General features: G+C 36.8%; 1 protein-coding gene across 2 annotated transcripts in view; it reads left to right on the forward strand.

The window, feature by feature from the left end:
* Window positions 1-14870, forward strand: part of WWOX (WW domain containing oxidoreductase) — a 480538-nt gene that overhangs the window by 18519 nt on the left and 447149 nt on the right. For both annotated transcript variants that reach the window (XM_002197310.6, XM_041718555.2), the window contains one exon: window positions 2817-2923. In XM_002197310.6, coding sequence (XP_002197346.4) covers window positions 2817-2923 — 107 coding nt within the window. The remainder of the gene's footprint in view (window positions 1-2816; window positions 2924-14870) is intronic.

Raw genomic sequence — 14870 nt, forward strand, 5'->3', positions numbered from 1 at the left:
ATGCAGTGATTACTTTTCCAAAGTGGATGTTAGTTAAGTATGTTATTCTCCTGTCACATTTGGGGGAAGAGTCTCTTTTACTCCTTGTAATTAGTTGACCTTGATGCCCAAGTCTGTAATTCTGTGCTGTTTTTCTAGTGTAGTTTTCCTTACTTTTAAAACCCCCACAACTAGTATGTAACTTCTTGGCAGTGAGCTCTGCTGTCTCTTTTACCTAGGTTAAATAGCTCTGCAATAGCCTAATGCTGTGGTACAGGGAAGATTCACCCCTGGAGAATATCACTTATTTATTGGAAAAGAAACTAATGTCATTGCTGTTAGTGTCCCCTCACTGTGAAAGGGCTGTGTCCCTAAGTGGTGGCAGTCTCAGATTAAGTGAAGTATTAAGAAAATCTTTACTTCTTTTGAAGTTCACAGAGGTATTTTGCGGGTAGAATTAAAATTGCTCTGGTTCCTTAATTATGCATGTCCCTTACACAGTTATTTAGGCTTCTCTTTCTGTGTAACCCTGCTCTGATATTTTTCAAGATTTTACTGTTTGGGTGTTTATGATCTTTGTGGTTTAACTTTGGTGTATGAAACCACATTCAGTCTGGATTGTGATTGAATGGTAGTTTTTATAGAGAGGTAAGATTTTATTTATAGAGTTTAAATAGTTTTGTACTTCACTCAATCCATGTGTTAGGCTGAGGTTTTAAAATTTACTGTATATTGAAAATATAGCTGCATTTTGCTGAAGAATAAATGCTGTTGACAGACATAGTTTAACACAGTGAATCTGACAGGAAATGTTTTCCAGCCTGCTAGAAGCTTTTCCCTGTCTAAGGGAAAAGGGAACCTTTACCTGTCTAAGCTTTTTGATACTGGGTGGGGGACGGAAAGAAGCCTTAATTTTTGCAGAAGAACCAGAGGGCTAAAGCTGTAAAAAGACTTGGATACTGAGGTGCTTCCAATTTCCTCCTTCAGATGTTCCAGTTAGAAGTTGCATGTGTATCTAACTGTCCTAAATAAAGTGCAGGAGTGTTTGTGAACTAGTTTAAAATATGTGTGATGGGGAGACATGTCAGCACTTCACCTGTGGCAGCATTCAGATGGAGGTTTTTCTAGCACATGATTTCATGTGAAGATCAGAACGTGTCTGCCTAAGGGTGAAGAATTGCTCTTTGAAGCTCAGAGAAGAGCAAGGACATCCTAAAGAGAAGTGCTTAAACACTGCTCTCCACATTTGCAGGGAAGAGTCAAAATGGCATAAAATGAACTAAACTCACAGCATGTAACTTACTTAGTTTATAATGAGTATGAAGTTATTAACTATAGGGGAGAATGGCATGGAATTTATTATTTTGCACAGTTGATTATTTTGCACAGTGTGACATAGAGTTAGCAAAACACCATCAAGCTTTGCTAATTAATCTGGCCACCAGCTCTCAATCTTTGTTTAACAATAGCAAAACTATTCCCAGGCATTCCAACAGGTTTTTAATAATACAGTCAGCTAGTCAAAATAAGTATTCTTGTGCAAAACAAGAAGCATAAGAGCTAGCTAATGGTACATCTTACATTAGTTACATGAAAAATTCTAGTTAAATATGCTTAAAGTGGAATTAGGAACAAGGGAAATCTTTGCATATGCTGTATCTGAATTCATGTGCATGCAATGAATTATCCGGGTAATTAAAGTTGCCTGGTGCAGTGAATGGCTTTAAAAGAAATACAGGAAAATTGCTTGGACTTAAATACCGTAAGTATGTAATTGCAGAAAATTGTATAAATTTGTCTTGGTGTGTGTTGTTTCTATAATGTAAGTTATGTTTTGTGCTGTAACTGGATTTTGTTGCTCCAGGGTGTTTTGGAAGTGAGACAGCCCATCTTCACAGGCTTCTTGGTAAACAGTTTTTAACAGGAAATCATGAACATGCTTTAAATGTCTTAAAGCTAAAACAAATGCCTCTTCTCTTTGAATTCTTTACATACTCAAATTGTTGGGCATTTCAGTTTGATTCTTCCTTTCATAGTTTAGGCTTTTCTAATTGAACTCATTAAAGTGTGCTATGCCTCTTCCAGCTAGAAGGCAATTCCTGTCATTGGCACAGTTTTCCATGGAGATGGACACCCAGTAATACCATTAACTGCATCACAAATAAGTAGTAGCTCACTCCTGGTAGAAACCCACATTCTGGCTCAGTCCTCTGCACTTCATGGGCATTCTGCTCTTCCCAAAAGTCCTCATTTTCTGTTGCAAATTCTCACAGATTTTTTTTTTCCCATTTAGTGAAGTTTACTTTGGACCAACTTCTATGCAGCTTTTCATTAGTGAATTGAACAGTGAAACAATGTTTTGTTCCCCCTGCCACAGGTGGTCCTCAGATTGATGACTCTGAGGCCAACTGTGCACCTCAAAAGCCCTGAGCTTAGTTTTGGGTGCTCTGTCACTTCCAGTGTGACGCTGCCAGGCACAGTGGCTGCTCAGTCTCTCTGTGCGGCACATTGTTCACAGTCAAACAGGGAAGGAGCACATCCAGTCCTGCCCTTCTAACAGCTGAGGACACTGGTAGGCAGAGAAGTTGAGTCTGTTTTTTGAAGATGCCAAAGCTGTTTTGCACAAAATACATGCAATTATTGTCCAAAAGACTTGATCAAATTGAGGTGTCTGTGTTTCTTCATGTGTCCCTTAAAAGCTGAGCCAGGTGACTGTCAGGTCACAGACTGCAGGTAGCAAAGCTGCACTTAAATGTGTGGCTCGTGTTGTCAGGTAATTTTATAGCTCTGTGTTGCTCCTGGGATGTGTTTGTGACTCGGACCATGTTTTATCCTAGGATTTGAAACTGCCAAGTCCCTGGCCCTGCATGGGGCGTGCGTTATCCTGGCCTGCAGGAGCCCGGCGCGAGGTGAGGCGGCCGTGCAGCGCATCCTGGGGGAATGGGTGAGTGCACAACAGAGCCTGGCACGGGCTGGGCTCTGCAGGCTGTGACATCCTGTGCAGTGCCAGCACTCACACACAGCACTGCCGTGCCAGAATCTCAGCAAGAAGTCATTTGTCTTATTTGGTAATGCCCTGCTCAGTCGCTGGTGCATGGGCGATAGAGGTTTTCATTCCTTAGGAGCGTTGGTTTGATGTACTGTTATCCATGTTGTTCATGGATGCTTTGTAAGGGAAAAAAAAGTGTTTGGAAGAACCACTGAGGCTTGATTTATAGAAAAGGACATTCCAGAACCAAAGTGAATAACTACCCAAAGGTAGTCCTCCAAAACCCACTGTTTTGCCTATCATTTTTCTATAGTGAGAGATTTCAGAGGGTCATTTTTGTATTTTTCAAACACAAGAATGTTTCTCCTTTTCTGAGTTCATCAGGCTCTGCAGCCCTGCTGCCAGGCTGTCATAGTGGTTTTTTTCCTTCTAGCTTCTTCCCACTTCCTTTCATTTTTCTCCCATTTTTGTCATACAAACACCAGCTTTTCAGTCCCATCTATTGCCTTGCTACTCTTTGATTCCTTTCCCTGATCCCTATTTTTTTAAAAAAATTATCTTCTAAAGCTTTTATTAAAATATATTCAGCTGTCCTAATTTATTCCTCCCACAATCATTTATTTGCTAGCAAGGATTGCAGGCTACTTTTGTTTGAGCTTGCTGGGATTGCTGACTTCCATGAGAGAATGTGGTGACATCTCTACACTTATATGAATGAAAGACCAATGGATCAGATTCTTGGATTTTTATTCCTTTCCAGCTAAAATTAGTGATAAGTGGTTTGCTTTTATTTCCTGAGCTCTCAAAGTATTTCAGCTGCTACCAGATGACATGGGAGAGCACTCAGTAGTATTAATATTTACACATAAGTAGTCTAAAGATAATGATAATATTTATTAATGCAAAAAAATTGGTGCTTATTTACGTGTATTTCCAGATAAGTGATGCTTTCAGTATCGCTAATTTTTGTAACCACAAGTTTCAAGAAGAATCAGTCTTTGGATTTAGGCCTCTTTCTCTTGCCCAGATCATGTGAATGATTTACAGTAAAGCATTGGTTGGTTGGTTCCTTGCTGCTTTCACCCCATTAAAGCTGTTTTTAAAAATTTATTTTAAATTTTTTAAAAAATTTCAATAGCATAGAGTTCCAAGAGAATTCCAACAGAGGCCAGCATAGTGTCTGTTCTCTTTCAATAGAACTGGATTTGGTGATGCTCTGTTTGAATTTGATAGTCCCAGTCCAGCTAAATATGGCTGTTTATATGGGGTTTAGCTAACTAAAATTAGATAGTGGTGAACATTTTTTATTTGAAAATATCCCGTTGCCCTCTTAATCCTAACCATATCTCTGACCACTTTGAAGACAATGGGAGTTCAGAATATTTGTCTTAAATACCTGTATTATCTCACCAAAAGTTAATGAGCTGTTAATTGAATGAAGAACATTGAAGGTCAAATTACTTCAGAAACACTACATTTATTTGCTAATAGTTTTTAAATTCTAATTGTTCAGAAAAAGAGTCTCATCTGTAAACTGGTAGCTGGAAAACCTTCAATGCATCTTTGTAATGGCTTTGTTGTTGTTTATTGAGAGGGACTAATTAACTTTGATTATTGCACTAATATTATGGCACTTTGACAGTCCCTCAGATTTATGACTCTGGGAAAATAAACAAATGAAATGCAGGTGCTGGAGCAGAAAGAATAAGTTATTACTGAACTTTAATTACTTGGAGTGTGTAACCAGGAGAGAATTAGTTGATGAATTACAAGATGCTTAAAATTTACATCAAATTGTAAGCAGTCTTGAGGAAAACAAACACAAAAACCAGCCCCAAAATCAGTTACTGAAAACAAAGAGACAAAGATTAATTTGACTGATTTGCTTCTAATATTAAAATATGGATGTAAAATATTAATTTTTAGCTTATAGGTGTAACTACAGGAAATTGTTAATTAAAAATCCTTTCCTAAAAATGAAAGAGTTAAAAAAAATACCAACAACCTCTGCATCTGATTGGGATGAATTCTCAATCTGTAGCTGCAACTGTTCTGCTAGAAAGAGCTTCAAAGCATGCACAGAATTTTGTCTCTGTTCCTAGGGAAAGCAAAACTATTGAAAGGAAGTTGATTTGCTTTTCAATTTGGAATCAATTTAAACAAAAATACAGCTGGTTAGGTTGCAGTCTCATGTTCATGGTACTCAGGTAGTATTTTCAGTAGCAATAGTGCTACCTACTTGTTTCATGTTTTCTTGTAAATCTTTGAGATTAAGTCTCTGAGCTGCACTATTAAATACAATGTTCCTCCAGTAATTTTAGGGGTAGAAATTTGATGAATATGTTTCTACTCTTCAACTGAATTCCCAAACCTCTTTTCATTTGCATGAAGTATGCTCTTATAACAAAAACCCCCAAAATGTTGCCAAATGGAGTTCTAATGTGTTTACCTGTCCTAAGTGTGGAATTTTACTATAAATTGTTGTAATATAATTGGTATTTCTATAAAAACATGTATATTACCAAAAGCAGTGTGTACCCTGTGCTGACGTTTCTGTGGGACAGTATCCTTTGGTACTCAAGGTTTAACTGTTGGACACAGAATATTTCTTCTTCCATTCTTTGTAGATACCAAAGAGTTCCACATACTTTGCAAGAAGAGAAAATAGTTAAAAGTGTGTAACAGAGCTGCTTATTATTGCAAATTTTGATACAGTTATCTAATTCATGGCCTGTATTAACTAGAGCCTGAAATATATATGGAAAAAACTCTAATTTTTAAAACCCCAACCAGCACCTCTGCCAAGCCACAACAAAACAAAGCAAACTCATATCAAACCTAGTGTAATGCAGAATTTAAAAATGAAGTACAGTGTACATAAAATAACAGTAAAACCACCCAGCTGGGTCCCTTGGTGAGTCTGTTTGTGACATCCCTGTCTGGAATGCCACAGACTGACACAGCTCTGCTCTGGGCCTGTTGTACTTTGAAATCAGTTGTTAGGCAAAAAATGCAGTTTCAATTTGTTTGTAGTGAAAGCTGAAAATCAAGTTCATAAACACAAAATAGGATGGCTAAATGGCTTGGGAAAATCCAGTTGTTAAGATTTAGAGTAAAAAGCAGGAATAATGGGAGAAAATAAGATTTTTTTTTTCAGATTAGCTGCCATTATGTTTAAAAAGCAAATGAAAACTGATCTTAACTGGCTGTTGTAGACAAATCTAGAGGACTTTGTTTGCAACAATTTATGCCCGAAGAGCTGTTTTATAGGGAGTTTGAGCCATTTGAGTAGGGATTACCCACATAAACTTGCTAATTACTTCGGTTAACTGACATTTCTTTGCAACCTGCAGTATTCCAGTTATTTTCTTTCTAAACTACAGCAGAATTTTGCTAATATTGCAAATAAAGGGTAATTGCCTTGTGTAAAGCATTGTGACAAGTTTTAATGTGATTGGTCTGGCTGGTCTATCAAATATAATTTTTATGGAGGGGTATGGTTGATTATATTGGTGCAATCTAATGTTTATACACATGCATATATATAGACAGAAAAGGGAAGAGAAAGTATGTAAGGGCTGCAGATAAAAAGAGATATCAGTATAGCTTTACATTTGGTATCTTGAAAATGAGTGTTCATGCACGATGACGTTCAATATCAATTTAAAACTGTTTGATAATTTCTTGCTTGGAAAAGAGGAAATTAGAATTCTAGAGTTATGATTCATTTTAATCAGAAAGAAATTGTCAAACATAAATCTCTCCTTGAGTAGTGAAAAGGCCTGAAAGCAGCCAAGAAAAATATCAATACTTTGCAAAGGAGGAATGATTGTTCCAATTCGTAGCTTAATTGACTTTGAGGCTTAATGAAAAACACTACAGTGCTGTTTGTACACACAGTTTCTCTGACAAACATGGAAATCTATGCTCCGGGAAGAGAGGCTAGGTAATTTATTTTACATTATTATTGATATAATTTTCTAATTGACTATGAGCAGAATGTTTGGATAAGACTGCGTAGCTCCAGATGTTAGTGGTATTCTCAAGAAAATACTTAAGAATATGAATGAATAAAATATTTCATAAATCACAGCTTTTCTTGCCAAGAAGCTCTCATTTATTTATTCTTGTCAAATAGTCTTTGAAGTACATATTAAAAGATAAATTGTAAGTTTAATATTTCCTAAAAAGTATAATGTTTCTTTGGTAATTATTCCTCAGTATTAAACCTACAGCTACATTAAAGATTAGATTAAACTGTAAAAAGAACATTTGACTTTGCTTTTTAAGTAGAGACTCACAAGGCAGAGATGTGACAAGAGAAGAGAGAAAAGCTGTTGAAGAAAACCAACCAAACAAACGTGACTCCTTGCTGTATTCCTTTCCCCTGAAGTATTCTTCACCGAAGGAGTGATTTATATTCTTGCTGATTAAGTAACTGAATGAAATGAAAGCCTGATAAGTGAGTCTTTGTATTCCAGTTGTGATCCTGTAAAGTGCAGAAAGACAAGAAGCAAACTGGGCACATTTACCAGACCATGGGCAAGAGTTTTCATGTGGTCACTCTGTGTGTTTCCCCTCGAGGAAGGGGCTCTGTTTTTCCCATAAAGTGTTTTGTCTCCACTGCTGTCCTTGGTTTAGAATTTTGTAAACCTCCTCATGGTTAGGTTTTAATTTATGGGAAAAGCTGGAGACTGCCTAGGAGATGGCTTTGGAGATGTAGTAAATACTGACTGAAACCACAGTCTGTTAGTACAGAATCAAAGGGTTCCAAAGTGGTGCTAAATAAAACCTCCTAAAAATAATCCTCAAAATAGGAAATATTTCAGACTATCCTACAAGTAAAGCACATGAATTTCTGTGAGAATATTACTTCCAATATTCTATTATTATTTTGCAATAAAGAATTGTCTTGTTTCAAAGCAGGATATCCTAAACTATGTATTGCTGACTCACATGCCATCATGGTGTAATATACACTTAGAAAGGCCTGCAATATATAGACATATTTCATTTTCCAGTGCTTGAGCAGTGCCCATGCTGAGGAATCAAGTTAAAGGTAGTTATCCAAACCTTGCTGTGGGGAAAAGGCCTTGCAGGAAGGGGCAGTATCTTGTATTAAATGAACTGGTAATGCAATTAAAAAAAGCTGCATCGACTGGTCTTACTTGCAGCTGTGGACACTCCAACTAAAGAATTATTGCCTCTGCTGAGTCTAAGGCCTTTTTTTAATTCTTCAGGATGTGATCCAGATTTTTCTGAAATGAAGGGATCTTTTAATTAACTAATTGCAGTGCAATCAGACTGTATGTTACTCGTGGAGAACTGACAGTACAAACATTATCCAGTCCTGTTGCTAGCAAGAACTCATTGGGACCAATATGAATGTATGACCAGATTTTGGCCATAATGTTTAAGAATTCAGTGAGTTTCTGTGGGTAATCTGCTCAGTTGAGAAACCTTAAGAGAGTGATGTGTGCTGCAAAACTATTTTCCAAATACAGATGCTTAAAACTCCCCCCACATGAAGTTAAAAACATGGAACAGTATAATCAACATTTACATGGATGGATTGTTGAGATTTTTTTTTTTTGTGCACCATAAACATATGGCATGAATTTGATTTCATTACAGATGCTGAGAAAAGGGAAAGGCAAATATTTATATTACATTCATGTTTTACAGTAAAAACACTGTTCAGTTTGTTTATACAGTTCCACTGTTACAGTTTTTATGGTTAGTAATGAAACCGCTGTAAAACAGAGTCTGAATTATATGGCAGATGTGTTAAGCCCCTAACTTTCAGGGCTGGGCATCCTCCTGAATACTGATAGCAGTTACTTGCAGAGTTGATGTACTGGCTACAGCTGAGCTGCTTCACACTTTCATTTCCATCTGCAGTTAGCTCTGCACTGGTGCTGTATGGATACAGACAACTGATAGAGTTTTGTTATTTATTATTTATTATGATGATGCAACCAGCCCGAGAGGGCAGCGTGCCCAGCCCCTCACAGGGTGCACTGCCTGCTGCTGCTCTGCTGCAGGGACTGGGTTTGTTTCCACTGGGGATTTGCTGCTTTTAACAAATTTCAACCCCCAAACCTGAGGTAACCTTTAGTCCTTGACCCTTGCCCAAATCCAGGAGCAAACCCTAAATCCGTTTGCACCCCAAACCACCCAGGTGTGTGTGAGTTCATAACATTGTACACAGCTGATAGAAACTGAGCACTCCCATAGCTGTGAAGCTGCAGGGTTTTTAACACAGTAAGACAATTTGCCATGGTTTCCTCCAGTAAAGAAAAAAGTTGTCTTTTGAGTTGACTTAATTACTTCTACTCTCATAATTCTCTTCACATTCCAATATATGTTACACGTGTATTAAAAAAAATTGTAAAATGTAATTTTAAAAGAAGTCACAGTATTTTACTATCCCTCAATTTTTTCCTCCAGTCAGCAGAATTTTGTACATAGAAATGTTGAAGTGATCTTTTTGGTAATTTGTTTCTTTAGCACAGCCCTGCTGTTCTTAATCTGGAAATGTGAGTCACAAAATCCCTATCATGCCTTGAGCTTTATAATAATACTACTTAAATGTAGTTTGAGCTTTTAAAAAAAAAAAAAAAATTAAGACCGTTCTCCCCCCAAGACAGTAAGAGACCTCAGGATAACCCCGTTAAAAACTGCACTTCATGCTTGGTCTTCAATTAAAAGTCACTAGGAGACACTGTGTGCTCAAATATATGACCAACCTGTCTGGGATGTCTGTCTTTATAGAAAAGTAGACTTTGTACATTGACTTGAGTGTAGCTTATAGGATGCAATGTTTGGGTTTTCTCTCATAATTTATATAGTTAGTGTAACTTGGATTTGGTCTTTTCCTGAACCTTTCTCTCTCAGAATGTGTTTTATAAAACTATTTTATGTTGCTGATGTTAAAAACTTATTTATTGTAGTCTAGATAGATGTGTTCTTACATCGAGGGAGTTCTGCTGTCACTGGATTTCTAGCTGTCAGTTCTGGGAGAGGAGGAATTAAAGTGTCTGGATATATACATATATATATATATTTTAAACCATCTTCACAATTAATCTGATTGTAACATAAGCTTGTAATATATTCCATTAATGAAGAAGATAAGCTTAGCTTATGGTAAATACAGTACTAAGTGTTTATAGTGCATTTCATATTTTACATGATTCCCTTTATAATTCTGCTTATCTTTTCATTCTAATTCCCTAAAGAATGTATAAAAGAACCCCTAAAGAGAGTAATTACTGCTCTATTCCTTAACCAAGGCTCCTCTTGCAAAAAGAAATCTGAGCAGCTTTTTAAAGAAGGCAGTTTTAAATAAAAATGCAAATAAGCTGCTTTGTAACCACATTAATTATCCACCTAGCCTCTTATTGCCGTGTTTGTATTGTTTGCAAACACTATTTACAGTCGTGTGGAAATTACCATTCCTGGGCTGGAGGAGCTGCTGGTGGTGGGCTGTGCTTTGGACCCAATTAGAGCGAGCGCTGTGTGCAGGGGGCTCCGGGGAGCAGGAATAGCCTTGCACTGTCAGAGCAGGCATTAACTGGGCTGCACAGCACTGCCTTGTAATTATAGCACTGCTCCTCTCCCGCCTCTGCACGGCTTCCATCCTCTGCATCTTAAAACAGGCAGCGCTGGGTCTCGCTAATGATTTAATGTGCACTCTGATCTTTTTTTTGTGGAAGTCGTGGTAGAATCTGGTGGGTCGTTTTTGTCGCCGGATTCGGTCTTTGCTTTAATTTTAAAAGTAAACAAAAGACTCATGCTTTTATGTTCAGAATGTTACACATTTCCATTAATCACATTTTTCTCATTAATTCCTCAAGTTTATTAGTTTATTTCATTATCAGAAGTGAGCAATCTAATTGGTATTGCAAGAAGTGTTAGTGGGCAATGATTGTAGCTCTTCCAACACACTGAAAAAACAGAATGCTTCATAACAAAACGCACTCCTACTTGTTAAGTGCAGTGCACACTTGTTGCTAACCTGGTGTGTATTGTGTTCTTTTCTTGGTTTTCTCTGTCACGATTCTAAAATTTACCCTAAAAATTGCCCAGAAATTAAAAAAACAAAGAGGTGACTCAGCATTCATAGACTTATAAATGTTTTTCAGATCCCAAAGAGTTTGATTTGATGGGTCGTGGAGCCTGCAATGTGAAGAATCAGTTTTTTAAGATTTGTTTTCTTAAGCTTGTAACCAGTCTATCAATGTGGTTAATTAATCTTTTGAAGAACAGGAATACATTTTGGTTGAGCTCAGTGCGGGGAAGAAAAAGGTAGAGAGATTATTTTCTTCCTACTTGTGGACCTGCAGTGCTGTGACAGGGTGATAATGTTTAAAGGAATTTTGATGATAAACCCAAAAATCTTAAGGACTTACTGTAGCACTAAATGTTGTAAAGCAGGAAAATAGTAACTCCAGGATGGTGTAGTACAACTGCAGAATTCTTATGCATTAAAAAGAAGGAAAAAAATAATAAAAAGTGTTGCAGGATCACTTGCACTGTTTTAACAGTGACAAGGGACTAATGTGAGGGCATCAAAAGAAGCACTGACTTGTTTCATGATTCACAATAGCTTATAAAACTGAAGATAATTATCAGGCTTATATGACTACAGAGCAGCATAAGTGACATAAAACAAGCATAGCTGGAGTTCAGCAGGAATGCAGGAGATGTCTTGAAAACAGACTTGCTGAGTAGAGTGCTTAAAAAGTGCTAATAAGTATGTGATTGTCAATTATATTTGTTAATGTATTATTACTGTAGAGCCAAAGCATCATCCTTTTTGTTTAATTTATTGTCCTTTCTAATTTCTTCTCATCCTTTAATTCCATTTAATCTTAATAATCACCTTTGGAGGTGGTGTGCTAAACTTGTACTTTTCTCTATTTTGTTGGAGGTCACTGAGACAGAGTATTAACTGAAGTTAATACAAGAAACTTTGCATATCAAATAAGAGCATGGGATTAATGCAGCAAAATGAGTCTTTGGGGTGGGTTTCTTACTTTGTTTTTGCTAGAGCCAGGCAAAACAGGCTTTGGACCAACTTTGCAGTCAGTGGGCAGAACTGAAGGGACTTTAGGCTCTTAGACATCAGAGAACCCTTGGGAGTAGGTGGGAAAGAAAGTACAAAACCCAGCTCAGGGAAAATTCAGTGTGCACTTGTATTCTGCTTTGGGTGCTGAGATGTTCTCAGGAATTGTTACTCTGCTGTTTAGAAGGACCTGCACACTGCTGCAGCTGCAAAGCAGGACAGCAGGAGACCGAAGTGGTGGTGACTCTCTCTGTGACATTTTTGCCTTGTGTGGCCAGGGAACTTTAATGTTTTCCTTGGTTATACCAGCTTATAAATTTTAGGAACTGTTCATTAATATAGTCATGTTTAACATGTTATGGCTACAAACAAAGACAGGAGTGTATGTACTAATTTATAATTAATTTGTGTAATTATGTTTTATAATCTAGGTGTTTGCAAAGCAGAACATAGTACACCCCATTTACTGTCTGCTGTAGCTAATAAAAAATAATAGAATGAAATAAATCCTGAAACTAACTTTAATTGTAGGTATAGATTAGTTGTAAATTGTATCTTTGTTATGTTTATTTTTAATTCTGCAGTGTTGCAGGTTTGTAGAGCATCCCAATTAGTGTAGTTATTCACAGTAATGATGAGTTAATTGCTGTAAATGCTGAATGTTATTTCAGTGACAATTTAAATACAGTACTGAGATACTTTTTTAAACTGCAGGACTAGGAATAAAGGGAAAAAAGAAATGGTGGCAAAAATGAGACTGGTTAGTTTTATAAAGATTTTTTTCAGCATTCAAAGTGATAATCTAGATAAGATGATTAAAAATACATGAAGAAGAAGGAAATGTAACATTTAAAAATAAAATCTCGCCATCTCATCATTATAAATATGAACACAAACAAGGTAAAGCTGTGTATTTCACTATGCACTGAAGTATTAATTAAGAACATTTGATTGAACTCATCAGAAATTGATTTCTGTTCTTGCAATGGTGTTTATGTTTTCCTGCCAAAGCTTCTCTGGCTTCACAGCTCATCCTGTGCAGGTTGGGAGCCCTCCCTGTCCGTGGTGCTTCTCTGCTGTCTATGGCAGTGAGCGTTGTCAGGTTTGCTTCTGGGAAGGTGTTTAAAGAGTAGAAAATTCCTCTAATTTGAAAGGGGAGTGTTTTCCCTTCTGATGAGCAGTAGTAAATCCTCCCATTTGGAAAGCTGTGGAGTATACCTGTGAGAAATGAGCTGATCCGCAGTGTTTCCTTGAGCATGCACGCTATAAGAGATATTAATAGCTTCCTTCAGCAGTGTCCCACTTAGAGAAACTTCAGAATGAAATATTTCATTCTGTCCTGGTTAAATTAACCTTACGTTTTCCTCTGAAATGGCATGACTACCTAGAGAAAATTTGTATACTTTGTACATTCACACTACAGGGGGGAAAATGGTATCCAGGGTAGTATTTATGCATTAAATATTTATTTTCCAATTCAGGATTGGTTGTCTCTTGGTTGAGTGCAGATTTGGTAATGCACACTGGTGCCATGTACTTCTCTGTTTGATGACCTTTTTAAATAATCACAGAAGTATTAAAACTCCTTGAGATAGTTGTTGTGACATAAATGTTAGGTTGGATTTTTACATGCGAAAAACTTTATAAAGCATCAGCAGAAATCTGTTCCTGTATGTTCTAAGAATGGTGCAGTAAAGGAAAAGCTCTTCCACTCCTTTGGGGGAGTTTTTGGCGCCTTCCCCCACACCAGGAATTCACTGAGGGAATAAAGCTGAGAACAACAATGCACAAACCTGAAAGTCACAGACATTCAGGTCCATCTGTTTGGTCCTGTTATGACAGAAATCATTACAAGTTTGATAGATTTATTTATAAAGACTTGCTTCAATATTTAAAGTACATCTATTCCAACATTCCTCATTTCAAGCTCGGCTGTGGATCAAGATGAAAGAAAAATTAAATTGTATATTGAAGAGCTGTTAATTGAACTGCACTGCATTTAGCAAGGGAGCATCAGCTTCAGGCAGTCAATACTACAGAGAATTTTTAATGTACTGTATCACTAGATTGTCAGTTTGTATTGGAGAATGCAAACAGACTGCTTCGACTGATGATAAAGCCCTGGAAGCTTCTAAGTTGTTGAAGGGAGAAAATGTTATTTTGCTTTGATATATTGTGACAAAGTTGTTGATGGGAGAAGGAACAACATTTTTTTAGGTGAATATTATTTGACTATCAAATTCTGATTGCTGGGTATTCATTCTTTTAGTGGGTTAAGATTGGGTACTGATTTTTTTTATGGGCGAAAACCAAGTTCCTCAGAACTCTCGGACTGGCAGAAATGGTACGTTACAATTTGAGCAGCTCTGAAAGTCTCATTTAAAAATATTAGTTCTCTCCAGATATAATTCTAAAAAATAGCATATCAAAAAGCTTTAGAAATGCTTTAGAAAAATGTTATCTCTTTTTCCTAAGGCAGTGTTAATTTCTTTTGTAGTTAATCTTTTGCGCTGGAATTTAGTACATTTATAGTTAAAGATTCTTTTTAACAGCTGAATTATTTAAGCACGTCTTCTGGGGTAACATGGTCTGTTTGGTGTTAAGTATGAAACACTTTTTATTTCATTTTCTTCACTGATAAAAAGGAAATAACTAGAGGCATTTGTAGAACCAGAACAGATTTAGGACTGTGGTGTTAGATTAAAGATGTACTATTCTAAGACATAGCTTGTTACAGTTGTCATACTTTGGGATAAAATTCTTCCTTTTGGTGTTCCTTACAGGGCTTAAAGTTCACCTTCAGTAAAAGCAAAGCAAGTCTGAAACTTGTTA

The sequence above is a fragment of the Taeniopygia guttata genome, chromosome 11, assembly GCF_048771995.1.
Source record: "Taeniopygia guttata chromosome 11, bTaeGut7.mat, whole genome shotgun sequence".
Classification (NCBI taxonomy): domain Eukaryota; kingdom Metazoa; phylum Chordata; class Aves; order Passeriformes; family Estrildidae; genus Taeniopygia; species Taeniopygia guttata.